This window comes from Tachyglossus aculeatus, chromosome 3 (genome assembly GCF_015852505.1).
Source record: "Tachyglossus aculeatus isolate mTacAcu1 chromosome 3, mTacAcu1.pri, whole genome shotgun sequence".
Lineage (NCBI taxonomy): Eukaryota > Metazoa > Chordata > Mammalia > Monotremata > Tachyglossidae > Tachyglossus > Tachyglossus aculeatus.
This window is the reverse complement of record NC_052068.1, coordinates 18143670-18165403: the sequence shown is the minus strand read 5'-3', so window position 1 is coordinate 18165403 and position 21734 is coordinate 18143670. Positions and strand designations below refer to the sequence as shown.

Below are 21734 nucleotides of genomic sequence, written 5' to 3'. Positions count from 1 at the left end.
GATTAACAAATACCATCATCATCATCATCATCATCATGTATTAAGATGACAGTGAGGATGACAATTTCTGGGTACTTCTGCTGTGTCTTTGGGAGATGGGAAGCAGCAGTGGCCTCGAATAGAAAAACCTAAGGCAGATTCAGAACAGGTAACTTCTCTACTGAATTTTAGCATTAAACTCATTTGGATAATTCACTTCCCTGCCCTACGCTTCTGTTTCTTAATTACCAATTCAGGATTATAAAGTATCACCCTACTGTACAGGCATGTTAGTAGCTATTAATTAACCATTTTTACTATTATTATTAATAACGATAATGATAATAATTCTGGTATTTGTTAAGTGCTATGTGCCAGATGGTGGGAGCTCAATGCAGAAGTCCCCTATGCATTTTCAAAACAGTAAATGCATTTTGAAAGTATATTAACAGTTTGCTAATTTGTTAAATGCAAGCAAACTCTTTCTAGAAATGGTTGGGAAGAATGAGATGGTAAAAGACAGACAAGAACAGATCTGGAAAAAGTGGGCGTCAATTTGTTGGAAGCAGTGAGGCCTAGGTAAAAGTGCACAGGCATGGGAGTCAAAATAACTGAGTTCTAATTCCGGCTGCATCACTTGTCTGCTGTGCCACTTTGGGCAAATCGCTTAACTTCCCCATGCCTCAGTTTCCTCATTTGTAAAATGGGGATTCAATACCCAATCTCCCTCCTACTTAGAGTTGAGCTCCATATGGGACATGAATTGTGTCTAACTTCATTGTCTCGTATCTACGCCAGGGCTTAGTACAGTGCTTGATACGTAGTAAGTATTTAACAAATACAGTGATTATTATTATTATTATTGTAATTAAGCCGGAGTGAATAGAAGACAAAAGGGAGCCTAGAAGTCGGTTGGAAAAGGGGACCAGAAATATTAACGTGCTGAAACTAGCAGAGAGAGGCACCATCAGGTTTACCTTTCTAAAAAAAGAAATTGTAAGTTAGAGTCACTCTAAGGGAATGCTGAAACAATTTGCCAGATGCTAGTTTTGCTGATGGGTTGGTAAATGTGCAGGGGTGTGTGTTCGCAAAGACCTAACCACATATTTTCCTTTAGATAGCAGAGATTAAGCAATCAGGTGGCTGTGGCTGCACAAGCTGGTACCTGATCCAAGGAGAAATGAAGTTATTCCCGCTTCACTGACATCCACAGACACACCTTTCCTTCCAGGCAAATATGTCTTCATGGTTACTTACAAAATATACCCAGGAGCCATGATGATCCAATGATGTTTAAAGTGCACAGAAAGTTTTGAGCGCTGACTGCAGAAAACCCCGAAAAGGAGATGAGAGGTTCCCTTATGAGGCTCAAAACCCTGAAGAGCAGTAATTAAAAAGGCACGTCAAAGCCCTTCCTACACAGAGTCCCTTCATCAGAGGGGAGAAATTCAGGAGTGGATGTATTTCAGAAAAGAAAGTCAGAGGAAAAAACTTACTGCAGAGGCAATGAGAGAATCGGCTGAGGACTAGAGCGGAGGAACCAGACAGAGGAAGCCAGAGGAAAGAGAAACTGAAGAAATCTGCAAAATGATAAGGAGAAAATTTAATGAAATAGATGGAGCAGGTTCTGAGCGAGGCCCAGGAACAAGTGAGGGAGTGTGCTGTTTTAGTTGGGGAACAAACTGAGGACTGAACTGTCACCTTGGCAAACTTTGGGAAGCCGTTTGCCCACTCCAAACACTTCCCCTCGCTCAGTTCCCCATGGCCCATGGAGCTTCCTGCATCTGGCAGCCCCTTGGCCCAAGGCCAGAAAGTGACCAAAGAAAGCCGCCTCTCTATTCTGTGATCCTAATTGTTTTGAGGTGGGGGGGGGGGGGGGGCGATGGGGTGAGAGAAAACAGAAGAGGAAGCACCTAGCCTTCATTATTGATCATGGAGGCTCCCTTCTATCATTCTTTTGAACCTGGACTTCAACCTGCGACCTCTAATTCTAACACCAATACTCACTTAAAAGACATTCCCAAGGAGATTGTGGCAAGCATATTAGAAACAGCACAAGTTTCCTCAATGGCTAAATGGGGTTCTCAATATCTGTTCTCCCTCTACTTAGACTGTGAGTCCCATGAGTCCCATGTGGGACAGGGATTGTGTAAAACCTGCTTCACTTGTATCTACCCCAGTGCTTGCAAACGAGTTTGGCACATAGTAAGCACTTAGCAAATATAATAATGATAATAATAGTATTACTGCTACTACTGATAATCATAATAATAATAATGATAAAGAAGTCTAAAGGCTTACACTTTGGCTCTGTAATGACTTCCTTGTGTGGCCTAGCTAATCTTCAGTACCTCAGTTTCAAGCCAGCAATGGCTCCTGCTCTCTAATTAATGTCTGTCTCCCCGTTTAGACCTTAAGCTTACTGAGGACAGGAAATGTCTCTGTTTATTGATGTATTTTACTCTCCCAAGCACTTAGTACAGTGCTCTGCACAAACTAAGTGCTCAATAAATATGATTGAATAAATGAATTCTCATGGAGGCTGTTGTCTTGTGCCATCAGTAAGCACTTAGTACAGTGCTCTGTACACAGTAAGCGCTCAATAAATACGATTGAATGAATGAATGAATGAAGTCATCTCCAACTCAGAGCAACACCATGGACACATCTCTCCCAGAGTGACCTGCTCCTCATGGAGGTAGAGAGGATTAATTAAATAATGCCCCACAACACTTAAATAGGTAGCTGCAATTTATTTACTTATATTAATGTCTGTCTCCCCTTTTATACTTTAAGCTTGTTCGGGGCAGGGAAATACCAACTCTGCTGTATTGTACTCTCCCAAGTGCTTAGTAAAGTGATCTTAAATAGGTAGCTGCAATTTATTTACTTATATTAATGTCTGTCTCCCCTTCTATACTTTAAGCTTGTTCGGGGCAGGGAAATACCAACTCTGCTGTATTGTACTCTCCCAAGTGCTTAGTAAAGTGATCTGCACACAGTAAGCACTCCATGAACTCCTTGATTGACTGTTGATGCCTGAAGAGTACTCTGAACTCCTTGAGAGAAAAATACTATGGAAATGCAAAGCGAAGATATTCTCCAAGATACTTACACATTTTGTGCTTGTAATGCTGACAGAGCTGGAGATGAATGTGAGCCCCTTGTTCATGCTGACCTGAAGGAAAACCACCCTAAAGACAAAAAGGAAGTGTTCAGTTGGGCCAATATTTTCAAGTCGGTTGTCCCCATGAGATCTGAATTCTGTCACAGGCTCACACAATCACGAGCATTACAACCAGAAAGAAGCATGGCTTATGGAAAGCATGTGCCTGGGAGTCCGAAGACCTGAATTCTAATCCTGGCTCGGCCTCTTGTCTTCTGTGTGACCTTGGGACAGTCATTTACCTTCTCTATACCTCGGTTCTCTCACCTGTAAAATGGAGATTAAGACTGTGAGGCCCCTGTGAGACATGGATTGTGTCCAACCTGTTTAGCTTGTATCCGCTCCAGTGCCTGGCACTTAGTATGTGCTTAACAAATACCATAAAAAAACAAACAAAAACAAAAACAGAAGCAGCCTCAGAATGCCAACCTGGGCTTGCACATGTTCATCTGAGTTAGCCAACGGCCACTACTCTCCATCGGGCTACATGAGCTGGGGCCTCATTTCTTTCTAAGGCCATCTAGCAACCTGGAGGTGGGATTTCAACGGAATGAAACATTCTTTTGACTGAAAGTGTTAAAAGGCAGAAATATGGAATAAAAAAAAATTGGCTAAGAAACAAAATAAATGAGATTCAGATGTCCCAGTCAGGAAAATCTAGGCTAAACAGCCTAAGCGTTATTTCTGTTGCGCTTTTTAACTCATCACCCGTTTCTCTGGAACTCACTGAACTGCAAGGAATAGAAAGGGCTAAGTTTAGCCACCTCCAGATAACCTCAGGATATATAGGAGGGGAAGGTGAGAGAAGTCTTGACATATAGAAGAACCCTTGGCTTATGTGCATTTTATGGACTGAATCAATTCTGTCTGCTTGCTTCCCAATAAAGTGCTTGACACCTAGTAAGTGCTTAACAGATATAATAATAACCACCACAGCAATGAAAAGAGGTGTTCGTTTATACCGCATTTTCTGTCCTTTGTCCCCATGAGCTCTGGCATCACAATTAACCTCTAAATGCTAACCTGGGCTGTCAGGAATTCACCTGAGTGAGCCAATGGCCACTACTTTCCTCTGGGCTGCATGGATCTGGGACCTTATTTCTTTTTAAGGCCAGCTGTCTTCCTTTTAAGACTGCAAGGACATTGTGGGCAGGAAACGTTCATTCAATCGTATTTATTGAGTGCTTATTGTGTGCAGAGCACTGTACTAAGCGCTTGGGAAGTCTACCAACTCTGTTTCATTGTACTCTCCCAAGCACTTAGTAGAGTGCTCTGTACACTGTAGGCACAGAATAAATATCACTGATTGATTGATTGACTAATTGTGGAGGTCAGGGACTCCAGCACAGTGAAATATTGTTGTGACTGAAAACGCTAAGAAGCGCAAATAGGGAAAGAAATCTGACCGAGAAAAAAACCAAATGAGATTCAGATGTCAGAGTCAGATAACAGCCTAAGGGTTACCTCTATCGTGTCTTCTGACTCATCGTCCCATTTTTCTGGAACTCACTGAATTGCAGGGAGCAGAAGGGGCTGTGAGTAGCCACCTCCTGACTACCTCAGAATTTACAGAAGGGGAGGTGAGAGAAGTCACTGTATGTGGAAGAGCACTTGGTTTTTCCATATTTTACTGGGTAATGTGTGTCTGCCACTTCACAAATAGAATATTAGCGCCTTGAGGGAAGGTGGGGTGGCTTTTGCTTCTTCTGTAAATTCTCAAATAGTAGTAGTAGCAATAGTTATAATAATAGTACTTGTTAAGCACTTACTATGATCTTAGTACTGTACTAAGCACTGGAGTACTTAAAATAACCAGGTCAGACACAGTCCCTGTCCTACATGGGGCTCACAGTCTAGGTAGAAGGTGGGGGAACTGGTATTGAATCACATTTCACAAATAAGGAAACTGAGGCACAGTTAAGTGACTTGCTCAAGGTCACAGAGCAGGCAAGTGGCAGAAATAAGATTAGAACCCAAGTGCACTGATTCCCAGGCCAGTGGTGCTTTTCATTAGGAATTGTCTAGTACAGTGCTCTCCCCACCCAATGAAAGAAGCAGTGTGAATTAGCGGGAAAAGCTCGGGCCTGGGAACCTTAGTACAGTGATCTGCACACAGTAAGCGCTCAATAAATACAATTGAATGATTGAATGAATGAGTCAGGAGACCTGGGTTTTAATCCTAGCTCCACCCCATCTGCCTCCTGTAAGTGGAATAATTTCATGTGCCTCGGATTCCTCATCTGTGAAATGGGAACTAAATACTGTCTCTCTTAGACTGGGAGCTCCATGTGGAATAGTGACTGTTTGTGATTGGACTGGATTGACCCCAGGGCTTAGCACAGTCCTTGGAACACAGTGGAGCAGGAATGTATCTGTTGTTACACTGTCCTCTCCCAAGTGCTTACTACAGTGCTTTGCACACAGTAAGCACTCAAAAGGTAGAATTGAATACAAATGAATAATAATTATAATAATAATAATAATGATGATGATGATGATGATGATAATAATAATAATGGCATTTGTTAGGCGCTTACTAAGTGCAAAGCACTGTTCTAAGCATTGGAGGATACAATGTGATCAAGTTGTCCCACACGGGGCTGACAGTCTTAATCCCCATTTTTACAGATGAGGTAACTGAGGCTCGGAGAAGTGAAGTGACTTGCCCAAGGTCACACAGCAGACATGTGGCGGAGTTAGGATTCAAACCCATGACCTCTGACTGCAAAGCCCATGCTCTTTCCACTGAGCCACGCTGCTTCTCAATGAATACAATGAATACAATAAATACAATTTAATACAAATGATTAATAGTAAGCACTTAAACACCACAATTTTCACTATTATTAATGTGGACTGTAAACTCCCTCTAGACTGTAAAGCTCATTGTGGGTGAGGAACGTGTCGACCAACTCTGTTGAACTCTCTCAAGTGCTTAGTACAGTGCTCTGCACTTAATAAGTGCTCAATAAATACCATTGATTAATGACCACTTTGCTAAGCCGGGGCGGAAGGAATTGGGCTCTTTAGCCAGAAAGCCTGCTGAGTGCCTTAAAAAACATCCTTGAATAAGTTCCAGATGAAAACATTACGATGTCTCACAGATAGCATACACCCAAGCTTAGCAGCGACCAAGACTGTACAATATATCACTGTTAATTTTTTATTAGTACTTACTGTCCAATCTCTTCTAGAACTGGTGCGGGACAAAACAGGTATGTATCTTGCACCACCGTTGGTTTTTCATCTAAAAGTGGCCCAACAAGAAAAAATCAGTTTATACCACAACAAAACACATTTCCACAACATTAGCTCTTCCTTTTGCAGACAGAAGGAGCTAGCCTCTGGTATCCATGCTCTGTGGCCATTGTGTATTAATGCATGGGTTTGGTCATTACCTTTAGAGGAACATCTCCTCCAAGAGGTCTTCCCTGACTAAATCATCATTCCCTCTTCTCTCACTCGGTCTTGTGTCACTCAGATTTGCTCCCTTTATTCACCATTCCCTCAGCCCCATGGCATTTATATGCACATCAGAAATCTATTTCTTTATATTGATGTCTGTCTCCCCTTCTACAACCTAAGCTCGTTGTGGGCAGGGAATGTGTCTACCAGTTCTGTCTATTGTTATATTGTACTCTCCAAAGCACATAGTACAGTGCTTTGTAAACAGTAAGCGCTCAACATATATGACTGAAAGACTGATTGACAGGAATGTTTTGTTCTTTAAAGTACATCCCAATGCTCTGCCTAGAGCAGAAATAAATACCATTGTTTGATTAATACAGTGGGAACCTTGGGATGCTCATATAAAAATGATGTTGATATGATAATAATAATAATTTAATAATAATAATAGTGGTGTTAAGCACTTACAATATGCTAGGCACTGTACTAAATGCTGGGGTGTATGCAAGCAAATAGGGTTGGACACAGTCCATGTCCCACTTGGGGCTCACAGTCTCAGTCCTCATTTTACAGATAAGGTAACAAATACAGAGAAGTGAAATGACTCGCCCAGGGTCACATACAAGACATGTAGAGGAGTCGGCATATGTATAAACCTGTACTGCCTTTGTCTGTTCATGTTCCCCCATGTCCTGTCACTCTGACCTTCCTCCACTGAGTCCAGAAAATTAGGTTTCCAGTGAATGACATTGTTCAGAAAAGCCATCCATGATACCTATGTACTATTTCCTGCTATATTCATTCATTCAATCAATCATATTTACTGAGCGCTTACTCTGTGCAGGACACTGTACTAAGTACTTGGGAAAGTACAATACAAAAATAAACAATGACATTCCCTGCCCACAATGACATTGCAGTCTAGAGGGGGAGACAAACATTAATACTGTTCTTCCTCCTGCTCTCTCTATTGAGAAGTAGTTTTTGACAGTGGGTCTGTCCCATAGATTGCAAACTCCTAGAAGGCAGACCTTTTGGTTCTTTCTTCTGTTGGACTCTCCCAAGAGCTCCTCAATCAATCACATTTATTGAGCACTTACTGTGTGCGGGGCACTGTATTAAGTGCTTAGGAGAGTACAACACAACAATATAACAAACACATTCCCTGTCCACGACAAGCTTACACTCAGACACTCAATCACACCCAGTGGTTTTGAGGATGGCTATGACTGTCTCTGTCTCTAGGTCTGGGCTCTTGGCATGAAATTATGATTACTACTATTATGTTTGTTAAGCCCTCACTAAGAGTCAAGTACCATGCTAAACACTGAGGTAGGTACAAACTTCTCTGTGTCTCAGTTACCTCATCTGTAAAATGGGGATTAAGACTGTGGGACAACCTGCCCCACGTGGGACAACCAGATCACCTGTACCCGCCCGCAGTGCTTAGAACAGTGCTTTGCACATAGCGCTTAAACACCATTATTATTATTATTATTATTACAAGCTAATCAGATTGCACCCAGACCCCATCCCACATAGAGCTCACAGTCTGAATAAGAAATATATTTGGTCGTCAAAATGGATCTTCGAAAACCTGCTGAAGTCAGTCTCCACCGCGGGTGGGTGGAGTTTGTGGACTGAGCTTTTCAAATTTAGCTTTTGCTCTTCTTCCTCAGAATGAAAAGCAGGGTGGCCTCGTGGCAAGAGCATGGGCCTGGATCTAATCAGATCCAGGGATCTGCCACATGCTTGCTGTGTGACCTTGGGTGAGTCACTTAACTTCTCTGTACTTCAGTTACCTCATCTGTAAAAGGGGGTTAAGACTGTGAGTCCCATGTTGGCCAGGGACTGTATCCAACCAGATTAGCTTGTATCTACCCCAGGGCTTAGCACAGTGCCCGGAACATAGTAAGCCGCTTAACAAATACCATCAAAAAAATGACAGCCAGAAAGGCAGCTGATAGATAGCTAAGAAATGGTGTAGCATGGTGTTAAGAAGCAGCGTGGCTCAGTGGAAAGAGCCCGGGCTTTGGAGTCAGAGGTCATGGGTTCAAATCCCAGCTCCGCCACCTGTCAGCTGTGTGACTTTGGACAAGTCACTTAACTTCTCTGAACCTCAGTTACCTCATCTATAAAATGGAGATGAAGACTGTGAGCTCTTGGTGGGACAACCTGATCACCTTGTAACCTCCCCAGTGCTTAGAACAGTGCTTTGCACATAGTAAGCAATTAATAAATGCCATTAAAAAAAATGGTGTGCAACTCAACCCAGAAGTTAGATGATTTGAACTGATTTTAGTCCAAGTTGCCACAGGGACAGAGCTTTGTTCTTTGGGTTTCCAACTAAGGAGTTCAAATTACTTTAAAAGCACTGATGGGGAAAGGGAGGAAGCTCAGCAGACTAATTCACTGTCTGAAAACCAAAGTGCTGACAGCTTCAACAGAGTGATATTTTTTCCTCTGATTGGGGCACGAACCCAGATTTCAGAATCACTCATCTTGACTTTCCTCCAGATATAGGGGGAGCAGGGAGCTGAGTAGCAATGATGGGACACTCCAAAGACATCCCCAGGGAGGTGGGAATGCATATTGCTCAATCAATCAATCAATTAATGAATGGGATTTAATGATCCCTTACTGTGTACAGAGCACAATTCACAGTTCCCTCATCTGCAAAATGGAGATTCAATCCGTTCTCCCTCCTACTTCGACTGTGAGCCGCATGTGGCACCTGATTATCCTGAATCTACCCCAGCACTTAGTAATAATAGTAATAATAATAATGGTATTTGTTAAGCACTTACTATGTGACAAGCACTGTTCTAAGCACTGGGGCAGATACAAAGTAATCAGGTTGTCCTATGTGGGGCTCACAGTCTTAATCCCCATTTCCCAGATGAGGTTACTGAGGCACAGAGAAGTGAAGTGACTTGCCTACGGTCACACAACAGACAAGAGGCAGAGCCTGGATTAGAATCCATGACTTCGTGACACATAGCAAGAGCTTAACAAATACCACAATCATAATTGTTCAATCAACCATTTAATCAATTGCATTTATTGAGCGCTTACTGTGTGCCGTGTTGGAGAAGGCTTTTGCGAATACCATGGACTGCCCAAAAAACAAATGGATTTTAGAGTAAATTAAGCCAAAGTGGTCTTTGGAAGGCCAAATAAATTGACTTAGATTAGCATATTTTGGACATATAATCAGGGGGACTAATTCCCTGGCGATGACACTAATGCTAGGAAAAGTCCAGGGAAAACAAGGAAGAGGCAGACTGGCAGCTAGATGGACAAAGACCGTAACAATAATAATGGAAGAACCTTTAGAAAGTTTGCGGATTATGGCAGAGGACAGAACGTTCTGGAGAAAGTATATCCATGGAGTCTCTATAAACTGAAAATGACTAGATAGAACTTAGCAGTAATAGTAAACTGTGCAGAATAATGTACTAAATGCTTGAGAGAATAAAATATAACAGACATATTTGATGAATTCCCTGCCCCCAAGGAGCTTACATGTTATTATTATTAAGACCTTGGGAGAGTACAACAGAGTAGGCAATCACAATACCTGCCTTCAAAGAGTCTCTCTACACTGTAAGCCCTTTGTGAGCAGGGAACATGTCTACCAACTCTGTTATATTGCATTCTCCCAAGGGCTAAGTAGTGTTTTGCACAGAGTAAGAACTCAATAAATATGATTGATTGAGAAGGAGTTAACAGAATAGGGAAGGAGATAGCTATACATATATTACAGCTGATAAGTAATGTGGAGGTGGGGTGGGTATCAAAATGCTTGTGATTTACAGACACAAGTGCAAAGATGATGCAGAAGGGAAGGCAAATAGGTGGGAAAAGGGGTTATTCAAGGAAGGCATCTTGGAAGTGAAGTGATTTTAATTGAGCTTTGAAGATGGGGGGGTCAATCAATCAATCAATCGTATTTATGGAGCACTTACTGTGTGCAGTACACTGTACTAAGCACTTGGGAGAGTACATACAACAGAGTTGGTAGACATGCTCTCTACCCACAAGGAGCTTATGAAGCGGGAGGGACTTCCAGTAGAGAGGGAGGACATTTCCCACCTACCATTCCTTTCCAAACTCCGCATGTTGTCTACACTTAGCAGCCTCCACTTACTCTCCTCTAATTCTTTCCTTGACCCCCTCCAATTTGGCTTCCACCCCTTTCATTCCATAGTAACTGCCCTCTCTATGGCCACTCCATATTCAAATTCTTGCCAAATCCAATGGTCTCTACTCCATCCTAATCCTCCTCAAACTCTCATCTGCCTTGCCCACCGTGGATCACTCCCTTCTCCTGGAAACATCATCCAACCTTGGCTTCACTGACATTGTCCTCTCCTGGTTCTCCTCCTATCTCTCTGGCCACTCATTCTTGGTCTCTTTCACAGGCTCCTACTCTGCCTTCCACCCCCTAAGTGGGAGAGTCTATCAAGGCTCAGTTCTTAGTCCTCTTCTATTCTCCATCTACACCTACTCCCTTGGAGAACTCATTCTCTCCCATGGCTACCATCTCTATGGGGATACTTCCCAAATCTATATTTCCAGCCCTGTTCTTTCTCCCTCTCTGCAGTGTCATACTTCCTCCTGACTTCAGGACATCTATTTCTGGATGTCCCACCAACACCTCAAACTTAACATGCGCAGAACAGAATTCCAGAATTCCTTAGTTTCCATCCAAACCCTGTCCTTAAGATCTTCCCTACTCCACCCAGCTCTGACAGAAACTTGTCAACTGTGGAAACTTCCCCACAAGGCTGTTGCAATGGATAGCACTCAGGCACAGAGAGAGAGAGAGAGAGAGAGAGAGAGAGAGAGAGAGAGAGAGAGAGAGGGAGACTTTTAGACTGTGAGCCCACTGTTGGGTAGGGACTGTCTCTATGTGTTGCCAATTTGTACTTCCCAAGCACTTAGTACAGTGCTCTGCACATAGTAAGCGCTCAATAAATACGATTGATGATGATGATGATGAGAGAGAAAGAAACAGAGAGACAGAGAGACAGAGAGGTAGATGGAGTGACAGGTAGAGAGTGGGGAGAAGAAGAGAGAGGTAGGGAGATTGGGGGAGTGGAAAAGAGATGGAAAGAGGGAGAGAGAAGGGAGAAGAGAGTGGGAGAGGAAGATGATGATGATGGCATTTATTAAGCGCTTGCTATGTACAAAGCACTATTCCAAGTGCTGGGGAGGTTACAAGGTGATCATGTTGTCCCACAGGGGGCTCACAGTTTTAATACCCATTTTACAGATGAGGTAACTGAGCCCCAGAGAAGTTAAGTGACTTGCCCAAAGTCACAGAGCTGAAAATTGGCAGAGCCGGGATTTGAACCCATGACCTCTGACTCCAAAGCCCATGCTCTTTCCACTGAGCCATGCTGCTTCTAGGAAGAGCAGGGGAGGAGAGGAGAAGGGAAGGAAAAGAGAGTGTGGAAAGAGAGAGAAGAGGGGAGAAAGAAAGGGGGAGAGGAAGAGGGGGAAAGGAGAAAGAGAGAGAGAGAGAGAGAGAGAGAGAGATAGAGAGAGAGAGAGAGAGGAATAAAATGATGATGAGGAGGAGGAGGGGGCCAGAGCAGAGGGAGGAAGAGAGGGTGAGGATAGAGAGTTAGAGGGGGGAAAAGGGAGAGAGTGGGGGAGAGGAAGAGGAAGGGAAAGGAAGAGGGGGAGAAAAGGAGAGGGAGAGAGAGAGGTGGAGAGGAGGAGGGAGAGACAGAGGGAGGGAAAGAGAGAAAGAAAAGGAGAGAGAGATTAGAAAATCAACTCTATGGGAGGAAAAGCAGTCTATCCCCTTGCCCCCCTCCTACCTCACCTCACTTCTCTCCTTCTACAACCCAGCCCATATACTTCGCTCCTCTGGTGCTAACCTTCTCACTGGGCCTCAATCTCACCTGTCTTGCGACTGGCTCCTGGCCCACGTCCTGCCGCCGGCCTGGAATAACCTCCCTTCTCAAATCCAGCGGACAATTACTCATCCCCCACTTCAAAACCTTACTGAAGGCACATCTCCTTCAAGAGGCCTTTCCAGACTAAGCCCCACTTTTCCTCATCTTCCACTCCCTTCTGCGTCTCCCTGACTTGTTCCCTTTGCTCTCCCCCATTTCTCCCAGCCCCACAGCACTTATGTATATATCTGTAATTTTATTTATTTGTATTGATGTCTGTTTATTTGTATCGATGTCTGTCTCCACCCGCTAGAATGTGAGCTACTTGTGGGCAGGAATCGTCATTCTTTATTGTGGTCTTGTACTTTCCCAAGCACTTAGTACAGTGCTCTGCACACAGTAAGCCCTTAATCAGTATGATTGAATGAATGAATGAAAAACCAAGCTACGCTGGCAGATGAACATCTGAACCTGAAACAGACTCAGGCCCCCAAAGCTGACTAGCTGTGAATGCGCCTGAGCAGCCAGATCGGGGGAGGAGGGGCGATTCATGCCATCTGGTCTTCTCTGCCCTAAGAAGTGAATTCAGTTCTGAGGAAAAGGACAAGGAATGAGTGGAGTCAGAGAGCGCTTAGATTGGCAGTCCCAAAACCTCTGTTTAACTTCAGATGCTGTGCGAGCCCTTGGAAGCAGAAATGTTTTTCCCACACACGGTCCTTTGCCAAAAGCCCAAACTCTGATTTGGAAGGCTGCCCTCGTTGGGGGCAAGAGGAGTTCAGTGTTCAGGACTTGCCCCAACCTTGGCTTCACTGCTCAGTTTCTAATACAGAGAAGCAGTGTGGGCTAGTGGAAAGAGCACACACAGGACTGGGAGGCAGGAAGACCTGAGTTCTAATCTCAGTTCCTCCATTTATTTGAAGGGTCACCTTGGCAAGTCAGTTTACTTCTCTGTGCCTCTGCTTCCTCATATGTAAAATGGGGATTAAATATCTGCTCTCCTTCTCCATCAGACTGTGAACGCTTCAAGGAACTGGAGCTGTGCCCAATCTTCTTATATTGTATCTACCCCAAGGCTTAATACAGTACTTGGCACAGGGTAGTTTCTGTGATACTTCTTAAGCGCTTATTATGTGCCAAGCCCTGATCTAAATGCTAGGGTAGATACAAGGTAAGCTTGTTATGGACAGGGAATGTGTCTATTGTTATATTGTACTCTCCCAAGTGCTTAGTACAGTGCTTTGCACACAGTAAGCACTCAGTAAATATGATTGAATGAATGAAAGGTTGGTTACAGTCCCTGCCTCACATAGGGCTTGCAGTTCTAAAGTAGAAGGGAGTAGGATTTAATCCCCATTTTACAGATGAAGAAATTGAGGCACAAGGAATAACAATAATAATAATAATAACAATAATAATAAAAGTTCTGACTGTGTGCCAAGCACTATTCTAAGAGCTGGGGTAGATACTCAGTCCCTGTCCCACATAGGGCTCACACTCTTTACCCACATTTTACAGATGAAGTAACTGAGGTCCAGAGAAGTTAAATGCTCCCCCTCCCTCCAGGCTCGCATCTCCTCCTGCCTTCAGGACATCTCCATCTGGATGTCTGCCTGCCACCTAAAACTCAACATGTCCAAGACTGAACTCCTTGTCTTCCCTCCCAAACCCTGCCCTCTCCCTGACTTTCCCATCTCTGTTGATGGCACTACCATCCTTCCCGTCTCACAAGCCCGCAACTTTGGTGTCATCCTCGACTCCGCTCTCTCATTCACCCCTCACATCCAAGCCGTCACCAAAACCTGCGGGTCTCAGCTCCGCAACATTCCCAAGATCTGCCCCTTCAATCAATCGTATTTATTGAGCGCTTACTGTGTGCAGAGCACTGTACTAAGCGCTTGGGAAGTACAAGTCAGCAACACATAGAGACAGTCCCTACCCAACAGCGGGCTCACAGTCTAGGAGGGGGAGACAGAGAACAAAACCAAACATACTAACAAAATAAAATAAATAGAATAGATATGTACAAGTAAGATTGAAGGGAGGTGAAGTAGGAGGGGGCGAGGGGATGGAGAGCCTTGAAGTAGAGGGTGAGGAGTTTCTCCTGATGCACAGATTGATTGGTAGCCACTGGAGATTTTTGAGGAGGGGAGTAACATGCCCAGAGCGTTTCTGGACAAAGACAATCTGGACAGCAGCATGAAGTATGGATTGAAGTGGGTAGAGACATGAGGATGGGAGATCAGAGAGAAGGCTGGTGCAGTAGTCCAGACGGGATAGGATGAGAGCTTGAACGAGAAGGGTAGCGGTTTGGATGGAGAGGAAAGGGCGGATCTTGGCAATGTTGCGGAGCCGAGACCGGCAGGTTTTGGTGACGGCTTGGATGTGAGGGGTGAACGAGAGAGCGGAGTCGAGGATGACACCAAGGTTGCGGGCTTGTGAGATGGGAAGGATGGTAGTGCCGTCAACAGAGATGGGAAAGTCAGGGAGAGGACAGGGTTTGGGAGGGAAGACAAGGAGTTCAGTCTTCGACATGTTGAGCTTTAGGTGGCGGACAGACATCCAGATGGGGATGTCCTGAAGGCAGGAGGAGATGCGAGCCTGGAGAGAGGGGGAGAGAGCAGGGGCAGAGATGTAGATCTGGGTGTCATCAGCGTAGAGATGATAGTTGAAGCCGTGGGAGCGAATGAGGTCACCAAGGGAGTGCGTGTAGATTGAGAACAGAAGGGGACCAAGCACTGAACCTTGGGGAACCCCCACCGTAAGGGGATGGGAGGGGGAGGAGGAGCCTGCAAAAGAGACTGAGAATGAACGACCGGAGAGATAAGAGGAGAACAAGGAGAGGATGGAGTCTGTGAAGCCAAGGTCAGATAGCGTGTTGAGGAGAAGGGGGTGGTCCACAGTGTCGAAGGCAGCTGAGAGGTCGAGGAGGATTAGGACAGAGTATGAGCCGTTGGATTTGGCAAGCAGGAGGTCATTGGTGACCTTTGAGAGGGCAGTTTCCGTGGAATGTAGGGGATGGAAGCCAGACTGGAGGGGGTCGAGGAGAGAGTTGGTGTTGAGGAATTTGAGGCAGTGCGTGTAGACAACTCGTTCAAGGAGTTTGGAAAGGAACTCTACCCTGCTCGTTCAAGCTCTCATCCTATCCCGTTTGGACTACTGCATCAGCTTTCTCTCTGATCTCCCATCCTCGTGTCTCTCTCCACTTGAATCCATACTTCATGCTGCTGCCCAGATTGTCTTTGTCCAGTAATGCTCTGGGCATGTTACTCCCCTCCTCAAAAATCTCCAGTGGCTCCCAATCAATCTGCGCATCAGGCAGAAACTCCTCACCCTCAATCAATCAATCAATCGTATTTATTGAGCGTTTACTGTGTGCAGAGCACTGTACTAAGCGCTTGGGAAGTACAAGTCGGCAACACATAGAGACAGTCCCTACCCAACAGGGGGCTCACAGTCTAGAAGGGGGAGACAGAGAACAAAGCCAAACATACTAACAAAATAGAATAAATAGAATAGGTATGTACAAGATAAATAAATAAATAAATGGAGTAATAAATATGTACAAACATATATACATATACACAGGTGCTGTAGGGAAGGGAAGGAGGTAAGATGGGGGGGATGGAGAGGGGGACGAAGGGGAGAGGAAGGAAGGGGCTCAGTCTGGGAAGGCCCTCGGCTTCAAGGCTGTACATCACCTCACCTCCGCCTACCTCACCTCCCTTCTCTCCTTCTGCAGCCCACCCCACACCCTCCGCTCCTCTGCCGCTAATCTCCTCACCGTACCTCGTTCTCGCCTGTCCAGCCATCGACCCCTGGCCCGCGTCATCCCACGGGCCTGGAATGCCCTCCCTCTGCCCATCCACCAAGCTAGCTCTCTTCCTCCCTTCAAGGCCCTACTGAGAGCTCACCTCCTCCAGGAGGCCTTCCCAGACTGAGCCCCTTCCTTCCTCGCCCCCCTCGTCCCCCTCTCCATCCCCCCCATCTTACCTCCTTCCCTTCCCCACAGCACCTGTATATATGTATATATGTTTGTACATATTTATTACTCTATTTATTTATTTATTTATTTTACTTGTACATATCTATTCTATTTATTTTATTTTGTTAATATGTTTGGATTTGTTCTCTGTGTCTCTATGTGTTGCCAACTTGTACTTCCCAAGCACTTAGTACAGTGCTCTGCACACAGTAAGCGCTCAATAAATATGATTGATTGATTGATTGATTCATTGATTGATTGATTCATCTAAGATCACATAGCAGACATGTGGTGGAGCTGGGATTAGATCATAGAGAAGCATAGAGATGCAGCGTGGCTCAGTGGAAAGAGCATGGACTTGGGAGTCAGAGGTCATGGGTTCACATCCCGGCTCCACCGCTTTGGGCACGTCACAACTTCTCTGTGCCTCAATTACCTCATCTGTAAAATGGGGATTAAGATTGTGAACCCCACATGGGGCAACGTGATCACCTTGTATCCTCCCCAGCGCTTAGAACAGTGCTTTGCACATAGTAAGCACTTAAAAAATACCAAAATTATTATCATTATTATTAACCCAGGTCTTCCAAATACAAGGTCCATGCTCTTTCTCCTAGGCCATGCTACTTCCCTGGTATTTACTAAACACTACAGGGATTATCATTACTGTGTCTACTTAGAAACAACAAGCTGACATGGGTAGAATGTCCACTTACTAATGGTAATGGTGTCATTGATCTTGAAGCTGCAGAGGACTTGGTCAATATTCCTTGCATGATAGAAGCCATTCCCTCGAACGACCACTTGGAAGGATTCTACAAGTAAAAAATATAGACATACATGTGAAAAATGACTCAGTCCTGTGGTCTGTCAGACAACTCTTCAAGTTAACCTTTTCTAGAAACCAGTCCGCGGGAGAAACATATAAGGAAGCAGTTTATGCAGAAGGTAAGTCTTAACTCAACAACTTCACACCTGGCCAACTTCTCAGAGAGGTTGGACGAAAACCAGACCCTAGGCTTCTTGAATGGAGCACTCTGACTAGCTCACATTCATTCTGCTTTAGGATACTATTTTATTAGGAAGAATATCCAGTCTTCTTGGGTTTATGTGAACTGTGTCTGGCTCCTTTATGGAACTTCATCAGATTCGTTATTGTTGGAAAGTGGGATATGGGGAATTTAGTGAGACGTGGCTTCCCATAGCACGTGTGGGGAACAAACAAACACGTGGATATTTCAGATGGCTTCAGATTTTTTTCATTTTGAGCTCTGTTATATTTATGATGGATCTTTTCCCTTTTTTAAAAAACAGAAAAAACAACAATAATTTTTCTTTTTTTACTGCCAGGCTTATCCAAAATCTATTATTGCTATAATGTGAGCACTTTAAATTGATTCCATGAAAGCAGACTATTAAGCAAAAAGAGTGCTACATGAAAAGTAGTTTTCTCAAGAGAATGTATAATGCATTACAGTATCCCCGATCCAAACTATTTTTGCCCAGAGCAATAAGAACATACTCAAAACAGTGATTGAAAGAGTTACATGATCAAATATCAACATAGATTTACACTGAAAATGAAATAATATGAATTTGAATTTATGTGTACTTATGTCAATACACTACTTCATTTTTGAAGTGCTTTTGGAACTTGAGGAAATTTCCTACTCAGCATTAATTTGAAATAGGTTTTAATCAATTTACTACTACTACTACTAATAATAATAAAAATAATAATATTGATGATTGTATTTGTTAAGCATTTACTATGTTTCAGGCACTGTACTAAGTGCTGGGGTGGCTACAAGCAAATCAAGTTGGACACAGTTGCTGTCCCATGTGGGGCTCACAGTCTTAAAACTAATTTTACATATGAGGGAGCTGAGGTACAGAGAAGTGAAGTGACTTGCCCAAGGTCACACAATAGACACAACAGACCAGTTATCACCTTGTCTCCCTCCTACCCTTCCTTTCCAAACTCCTAAAGCGAGTCATCTACACTCACTGCCTCGAATTCCTAAATTCCAACTCTGTCCTGGACCCCCTCCAATCTGGCTTCCGTCCCCTCCACTCCACCAAAACCACCCTCTTAAAGGTCACCAATGACCTCCTTCTTCCCAAATCCAATGGCTCCTACTCTATCCTAATCCTCATACTCTCAGCTGCCTTTGACAATGTCAACCACCCCCTTCTCCTCAACATGTTAACCAATGATAATAATAATTTTTGTATTTGTTAAGCGCTTTCTATGTGCCAAGCACTGTTCCAAGCACTGCGTAGATACAAGGTAATCAGGTTGTCCCATGTGGGGCTCACAGTCTTAATCCCCATTTTCCAGATGAGGTAACTGAGGCACAGAGAAGTTAAGTGACTTGCCCCAAGTCACACAGCCGACAAGTGGCGGAGCTGGGAATAGAACCCACGACCTCTGACTCCCAAGCCCGGGCTCTTTCCATTTTCCTCTTTCCACTGAGCCATACTGCTTCTACAACCTTGGCTTCATTGACTCCATCCTCTCCTGGTTCTCCTCTTATCTCTCAGGCTGTTCATTCTCAGTCTCCTTTATGGGCTCCTCCTCCCCCTCCCATCCCCTAACTGTAGGGGTTCCTCAAGGGTCAGTTCTTGGTCCCCTTCTGTTCTCCATCTACACTCACTCCCTTGGTGAACTCATTTGCTCCCACGGCTTCAACTATCATCTCTATGTAGAAGACACCCAAATCTACATCTCCTCCCCTGTTCTCGCTCCCACCCTCCAGGCTCGTATCTCCTCCTGCCTTCAGGACATCTCCACCTGAACATCCGCCCGTCACCTAAAACTCAACATGTCTAAGACTGAGTGCCATATCTTCCCTCCCAAACCCTGTTCTCTCCCTGACTTTCCCATCACTGTGGATGTCACTACCATCCTTCCCGTCTCACAAGCCCGCAATCTTGGTGTCATCCTTGACTCCACTCTCTTTCACCCTACAAATCCAATCCATCACCAAAACCTGCAGGTCTCACCTCCACAACAGCGCCAAGATCTGTCGTTTCCTCTCTATCTAAACCACTACCTTGTTGGTACAATCTCTCATCCTATCCCGACTGGATTACTGCATCAACATCCTTTCTGATCTCCCATCCTCCTGTCTCTCCCCGCTTCAGTCTATACTTCACTGTGCTGCCCGAACTATCTTTCTACAGAAACACTCTGGGCATGTCACCCCCGTCCTCAAAAATCTCCTGTGGTTGCCTATCAACATTCGCATGAAGCAAAAACTCCTCACTATTGGCTTCAAAGCTCTCCATCAACCTGCCCCCTCCTACCTCACCTCCCTTCTCTCCTTCTACAACCCAGACCACACACTCTGCTCCTCTGCCGCTAACCTCCTCACTGTACCTCGTTCTCGCCTGTCCCGCTGTTGACCCCTGGCCCATGTCCTACCTCTGGTCTGGAATGCCCTCCCTCCTCTCATCCACCAAACTAGCTTTCTTCCCCCTTTCAAAGCACTACTGAGAGCTCACCTCCTCCAGGAGTCCTTTCCAGACTGATCTCCGCTTTTCCTCTGCTCTCCCTCCCCATCGCCCATCGCCCCTACTCCTTCCCTCTGCGCTACTTCCTGTCCCGCCCCACAGCACTTGTGTATATTTGTACTTATTTATTATTCTATTTATTTTATTAACGATGTGCTTATATCTCTAATTCTATTTATCTATTTTGATGCTATTGATGCCTGTCTACTTGTTTTGTTTTGTTGTCTGTCTCCCCCTTCTAGACTGTGAGCCAGTTGTTGGGTAGGGATTGTCTCTATCTCTTGCCGAACTGTACTTTCCAAGGTCTTAGTACAGCACTCTGCACACAGTAAGTGCTCAATAAATATGATTGAATGAGTGAACAGACAAGTGATGGACCCAGGATTAGAACCTATGACCTTCTGACTCCCAAGCCTGGGCTCTATTCACTATGCCACACTGCGTGTTTCCTAAGAGGGCAGGGAATGTGTCTACCAACTTTGTTATACTCTCTCATGGTGCTCTGAACAAAGTAAGTGCTCAGTAAATATGATTGGCTGATTGACTGATTAGCTGTAGCGGTGTTTATTAATAGTGACCTATGCCAAAGCGCTGTATGAAAGGCTGGGAAAGGAATATGTATTTGAGATACAGACACGGTCCCTGACCCCACCAAAAGACTAACAATGTAAGAACAAGAGGGAGAGGAGTGGGGAAGTTTGGCAACAGCCCTATAAAAAGGAAGGGAAATGCTTAAACCAGGGGAAACTTTGCAGATGTTATCACAAAGAAGTGGAGCACTGTAATACCAGCAATAAAATTCAATAGTGCTCTAGCAAAAGATTAATGAAGTCCTCTGTATAAAAGTGATTCACAGGATCAGAGTTCTGCCTACTCACTCTTCTCTTGATAGCATCAAGGAACCTGGATTTGGAAAAGCCAGAAAAATATCTGAAATGCTGTGGCTCAAAGACAAACGAGAAAAGCCATGAAGTCTATCTTCCCCATTTCACGGAAAACCCTTTGAGAGCCAAAAAGTGGCATTTAGCTTCTGTTATACTCTCCCAAACACTTAGTACATTGTTCTGCAAACAATAGGAGCTCAATAAATGACAATGATAGATTAATTTTCAAAATGTCTTTTTCAAAGCAGGGTTTTTCTCAAATGGATTCTCTGACCAAATGAAGGGAATATATTCAGCAACCTCTACAGTCATGGGTAATTCAGTCCTCCACCAAAATCATTAGAATGTTTTTTTTCTTTTTTGGGGGGGAAAAGGGAGCACTAATTGAAGTGTTATATTTCTTGAATACTTGCCTCAACTATCCACTTCACTTTGTCACCCTTGAATGAAAGCCCAATTTTTAAAACTTCTAAGTTTTTTTTTAATCAACAGCCTTAAGATAATGCATGAGAATTACCAAGGCCATTTCCAGTAGAACTATTATCCATCATGATTTAAATGTAGTAAGTGTTCCATGATGGACTGGTACATTTTGCACTGCGACATGTTAATTGGGAGAAACACTTCAAGATGACTTGATAAACAAGAGATTTATATCGGCTCTTGACTGATGGTCTTCATTAGTTTAAATTACAACGTCACCTAATCTTGCGACCAGAGCTGCCAGAGAAGAGGGAGACGGGACTTTCAGTCAATCATATTTATTGAGGGCTTACCGTGTGCACCACACTCTATTAAGAGCCCGGGAGAGTACAATATAACAATAAACAGACACATTCCCTGCCCACAAAGAGCTTACATTCTAGATGGGTAGACAGACATGAATATAG

At 44.2% G+C, this 21734-nt stretch overlaps 1 protein-coding gene across 1 annotated transcript in view; it reads right to left on the bottom strand.

The window, feature by feature from the left end:
* The window catches only part of ANTXRL (ANTXR like), a 134923-nt gene that overhangs the window by 51603 nt on the left and 61586 nt on the right, over nt 1-21734 (bottom strand). Inside the window, exons 10-12 of the mRNA XM_038743922.1 lie at nt 17161-17259; nt 6323-6392; nt 3095-3173 (exon numbers count right to left, since the gene is read on the bottom strand). Of these exons, the coding sequence (XP_038599850.1) occupies nt 3095-3173; nt 6323-6392; nt 17161-17259 (248 nt within the window). The remainder of the gene's footprint in view (nt 1-3094; nt 3174-6322; nt 6393-17160; nt 17260-21734) is intronic.